The 5,598-nt window shown below is 44.0% G+C and overlaps 1 protein-coding gene across 1 annotated transcript; it reads left to right on the forward strand.

Moving 5' to 3' along the window:
• Window positions 1-3,318: 3,318 nt before the first annotated feature.
• LOC148038988 (uncharacterized) lies at window positions 3,319-5,136 on the forward strand. Its single transcript, XM_087674856.1, has 2 exons — window positions 3,319-4,650; window positions 4,747-5,136. The coding sequence occupies exons 1-2, from the start codon at window positions 4,234-4,236 to the stop codon at window positions 4,999-5,001; spliced, it is 672 nt and encodes a 223-aa protein (XP_087530982.1). The 5' UTR covers window positions 3,319-4,233; the 3' UTR covers window positions 5,002-5,136.
• Window positions 5,137-5,598: the final 462 nt, after the last annotated feature.

Raw genomic sequence — 5,598 nt, forward strand, 5'->3', positions numbered from 1 at the left:
TCCACCATATCAAAAATCCCTCCTAGTTCATGTATCCTCCCAATCACTAAATCATACAAGGCATGAATCCCCATTATAGATCTTCTAGTGCGCCATTATCCTATGGTTGCAACTTGAGCCTAGCACAAGACACATGTCAAATGCATTGCAAAAATCTAGAAAATAGCAATAAATCCTCTTCCGATATGTCCTACCCTCCTATATAACAGCTTTGACGATCAATACATGATTAAGCATAGTGAACCCTCTCCCAAAGCCTACATGCACAGGGGATTCACTAGTAGTAATAAGGATACGTCACATGTGTGCAAGAAATATATGAAAATACCCCTCATCTATCCCCTATTTATGGGACCTTACCTTATAAAATCTGCCTTCTTTCCCTTAAATAACCCCCTCTCTTACACTCACGTGGTACCATACGGTAAACCCTAGTGGACCCCCCGAGCCTACATGCCCCATGCTCTATTCTCATCTCTCTTTGCCTATGTTCCAAGCTCATATTTCTACTTAGGCACACTAACCGATTGTAATGATTTACTTTTGACATTTTACTATAACTAATTACAATTCAATTATGTTATTCTATATATAATTCTTGTGAAAAGGAAGTTTTGCTCTTCTATCAATGTGTTTTCTTTGTAATAATATTTTTAATTTGGTAAAAGTATAACATTCTATCTCTTGAGAATGTTGGGGTTTTGCACATAATTACTTAATGCATCATTTGTACCAAACATAAATTATTGTATGTTCTTCTTTTATGAACAAAGAGAAGTAGATGCATGTTAATGCATGAGCAAGATGTAGACTCACAACTTCACAATAATATAAGTAGCCCCAACAAGTGCTACTAGGAGATCATCTAGTGTATTTGTATCGTATACGTATACCCATTCTTATGTTTATATAATGGCAAGTACCTTTGCCACTAAAAATCTCAAGGGCACTGAATGAGTTTTTGAGTTTGTCCACAAAAAATGGCATCAGATGAGTGTTGACAAGAAAGACTACTCCTCCATCGCTGCATTTGTCCTCTCCTTATGGATGCATATAGGGGAAAAGGGTAGGAGGTGACCTCCCTCAACACTTCAAATTCCAAGTCACTTAGGATTGTGGGAAATCGGAGCATAATCGTATGCCACATAGGTAAAGGAAAAGAGTATTGATGTCGAAACTATTTGTAAGGCCCTTTTCTTTGATAGGAACCAAGAAGAAAGACATAAAATTTTTAGGTACTAAAGCAAGCATTCTATGTCAATGGAAGCTTTATGCACTATTGAATTTTTTTCTACTTGATGGGGAAGGTGCTAATAGATCCAAGACAAAACATCAAACCATCCTACGATAGGGGTACCGCATCCAATGAGTATCAAGAGAGCATATACATGTCACAATTAGTCCTATTGTCTCACTATAATATATCTAACAAATGGCTCATGTATCATCCAATGATAAGAGGCATGAAGTGTCTTAAATTAATGCTTGATGTGAGAAGTGACAGTTAAACTCAACGAGACTAAGCTTCAATCTCAATCCAAGTGCATTCTAGAACCTCCAATAAACAATGAGTGAAGGGTTTTCCGAAATTGTATTACAAGTCATTAAATTGTTTGTTGTAACGTAGACAAGATGGAAAACGAAGAAGGTCCTATTGTTCAAGATCGCGAGGCGTATCTTAATCAACGTGTCCCATGTCCTTGCTCTCAATGTAAGTTAGCAATTAGACGAAAACGCCAATTGTCTATAGAACACGTACGATGATTTGGCGAGTTTCAATCTGAGATCATTGATCAAGCGATTGCGGATTTTCAACAAATGGTAATTTGAAGTTAATATCAATCATGCATTGTACTCGCAAGCTAATTGAATACCATATACAATAAGATTGGGTCTTGCTGGCAAATTTTTTACCCAGGGAGGTGATGACTCGTCCCAAGGGGGAGTGCACCCTTTGTGGCCAATTAGAAGAGTACGTGGGCATGCGATGGATGGAGTGCAGGAGTCAATCCACCACTCACAAGGCCAATCTATACCGTTAATACAAGAGGAGACAGGCAACTTCCAGATCTACCTACAATCTTGGAGCCTGAGATGGAGGCAATGATCGATGCATTGATTCCTATAGATGTCGAGACTTCTAATCCACTTAGAGAGGAAGCATCCATACCATTATATGATGGGTGTTGAGTATCTCGGCTGAAGACATTGCTTGCACTCTTAAGTGTGCAAGTAAAATATGGGTGGAGCGATCCGAGTGTGATCGAGTTGTTCAGGTACCTTGTACATACGCTTCATTGATTTTTTTTTCGACACTATTATTACAAAAATTTGTGCTTTTTCAAGGTGTTTTATGATTTTTTTCAGATTATTAAAATATCATATATTACCACCTGCAAATACCATGCCTGAGTCTCGTGATGATGCACGACATGTTTTACGGAAGCTTGGCATGGACTACAATAACATCCATGCATGTATCAACGATTGCTGTCTGTTTTGAGGAGAATACGAGACTATGGAGACATGTCCAAAGTGTAGTGCTCACAGGTATCGACAGGACTTGCAAGGGCAAACCATCCCTCAAAAAGTTCTCAGACACTTTCCGCTCATCCCCCGCATAAACCACATGTTTCGTACGTCCGATATGGCGAGCTTGACAACGTGGCATGCGCAGAATAGGTCCATGGATGGAGTTTAACGGATATCAGTGGATTCGCGCGCATGGAGCCACATTGACTCTACCTTCCCAGGCTTTGCCCGAGAGCCAAGGAATCTTTGGCTCGGTCTCGCAATGGATGGCATGAACCCATTCAGTCTGCGCTCAACTTCTTACAGTGTGTGGCCTATAGTCCTTGTCAACTACAACATTCCTCCATGGTTTTTTACGAAGAAAGGACATCTCATTCTTAGCTTGCTCGTCCCAGGCCGCTATAAAGTAAAAAATATGGACGTGTATCTTCGTCCATTAGTCGACGAGCTTAAGATTTTGTGGGAGGAGGGGGTCACTGTGCAAGATATGAGCAGGCGCGATGGTCGGCGATCAGCCAATATTCGAGCCATTCTCATGTGGACGATGCATGACTTTTCGGGATTGGGAGAGTGCTCAGGTGAGCAGGCCTCCATTCTCGCTGGTAATATCTATATTTTATCTCATTCAATCAAGTATTCACTAGGTCGTGGTGTTGGAACAGGTTTGGTTACCTCAGGTTATCATGCATGTCCATTGTGCGGGCTATAGTTAGACTCCCGAAGGTAACGAACCATGAAAAAGATGGTATATCAAGGACATGCTGCTTTCTTGCCGGAGGATCATGAACCAGGAAAGGTTTCCTTGGATGACCTCCAACACGTATGAATGCCGCAAGCTGGTGCGAGCTGAAAATGGTCCACACAGAATCACATCCAAATGGAATGCGACATTTCTCAGTTTTCTACGAGTTGCCATATTGGACCCACTTACAGGTCAACCACTTGTTGGATCCCATGCATATTTTCAAGAATGTGGGCAGCCTGTTATGGGACCAAATCACAGGAAAGAGAGACACTATAGGGGCACGAACGGATTTGAAGGAGGTAGGTAAGATGGAGGCGCTTTGGCCCGCAGTTGAGTGCTGATGGTTGCATGCAGCTTTCTCGCGCTCCTTGAGTTACAGGACATCTTCGCACACATGTCTCCAGACCAGATCGCCAGATTCAGAGAAATGGCAGACTAGGAGCTGTCTCGGCCTTTGTCAGGGCGCTCTGCTAGATCTGCTTCAGCGCGATCGGATGCTTCGGCTTTGAGCAGACGATCTCGATGCTCACGACTTGGGCCAGAGGGAGGGAGTGCGTCGGGATCAGGGGGATGCTACAGAGATACAGAGGCAGTGAGCCCGCGGTCGACACGGGATACATGTGCGACTCCTCGCTCTCGTGGCTCAGGTGGATGCTGTGGAGACACGGACGCGGTGTCTCCGTCTCATCATTCAGCTGGAGCTGCGTCATCTCCAGGATTTGTCACACCTGTGGGGACGTCTACTCCAGTTACTCCAGCTTTTGCGCAGCAATCAGCCAGGTGGCACCCCTGGGTTGGGTGCCACTCCGGTCGATATTACCCTCGTCGGTACACCGGATGCATAGGGGTCTCCTGGATATGCCCATGAGCGTGGATGCAGATGGGAGAGGATCCATCTTAGGTAGACTCCTGCGGGTTATGGATATCTAGTTGATAGTAGGTCAGGAGCCATTGTCATGAATGATGAGGGGAGGAGGGTGATGGCTCGCATGAGAAAGTTATGCCAACAAGTTTTTCGGCACGTCTTGGATCATTGGAAGAACATACCGAAGGGGAGCAAGGACTACATAGTAGCATCCTTGCACGAGGAGTTTCCGGTGCCAGCCGTAGTAGATAGATTCTCTACGGGCTGGATGATGGATTGCATGCATGCATACATGTCACATAGACGATCCGACGCACGCAAGGCAATCAAGAGTGGGGCTGCAAAGCCCGAGTGGTTAGATGCAGACGATTGGCGCCGAGTGAGGGAGGAGGCTACAGATTCTTCAGGACGTTGGAGTCAGCAGCGCGAGGCGACGAGGGCACGACTCGAGACCAGAGTGGTCCATCATCTTGGGAGTGGCGGTCACAGGACATATTTGGAGGACTTTGTAAGTTTTTCTTTTGTTTTGCTTGTTTATTTTTTTAAAATATTCTTTGTACTGACAATCATGTTTCTAACAATTAGCATTTTGTTTTCTTTGCAGCACTCTGTTACAAATCACGATCCGACTGGCTTTGAGACTCGATATGCAGAGAGGCACGGTCTCAGGGCATTGGTCGACCGATTGTATAGACGCAGTGGCTCTATAAGTCACTCATCTTTCTTGTCCGTAGTTACCATGAGATATTTGAATGCATTATTGTATGGTGGACTGATGTGTTGTTTCTTTTTCTGTAGAGTCCGTTCGATGCTCCTTTGCGGCCGGCGGGACGAGCTTTCGAGGGACGAGGATGCGTAGCTCGCCCTTGGATCCATGGAGCTCACACACCTTTATTTTTTAGTTGCCTGATCTATGTAGACATGTTCTATGTATTAGTGATATCCTGTCATGATTGTACCAATCGCTTTTTATGCGATCATGTATTTATTTCATGTATCAGTTTTATGATTTCAGTATACATTGTTTTTGTTTGCAAGCGCATTGTACACAGTAGTGCAGAGACTATTTTGTATGGCTCTCATAAAGCACACAGTGCTATATCTGCCCTGCCACAAAATTTTTTTTCCCTGTTACCGTCGCTATTAGCGTCGCAAATTTTACTGCTCGCGTCGCTATTGGCGTCGCTATGCACGTCGCAAACCATCATAGCGATGGTTTGCGACGTGCATAGCGACGCTGATAGCAACGCCAATACCGACGATTCTATGGCGTCGTTAATAACGACGCTTTTTGCGACGACGGGGGCAAATTTTGTTGTTTGTATTTTGGTCGCTTTAAACGTCGGTATAAGGCCTATATCTTGTAGTGTAAATGAAGCTAAGAATTAGAGGTAGATAAGGGGCCATGGCAACGGCAAGTGCAATGGCTGTGGCCATGCAGAAGAAGGCAAGGCAA

This window comes from Lygodium microphyllum, chromosome 3 (assembly GCF_053477565.2).
Source record: "Lygodium microphyllum isolate KBCC chromosome 3, Lygodium_microphyllum_v1.1.10, whole genome shotgun sequence".
Classification (NCBI taxonomy): domain Eukaryota; kingdom Viridiplantae; phylum Streptophyta; class Polypodiopsida; order Schizaeales; family Lygodiaceae; genus Lygodium; species Lygodium microphyllum.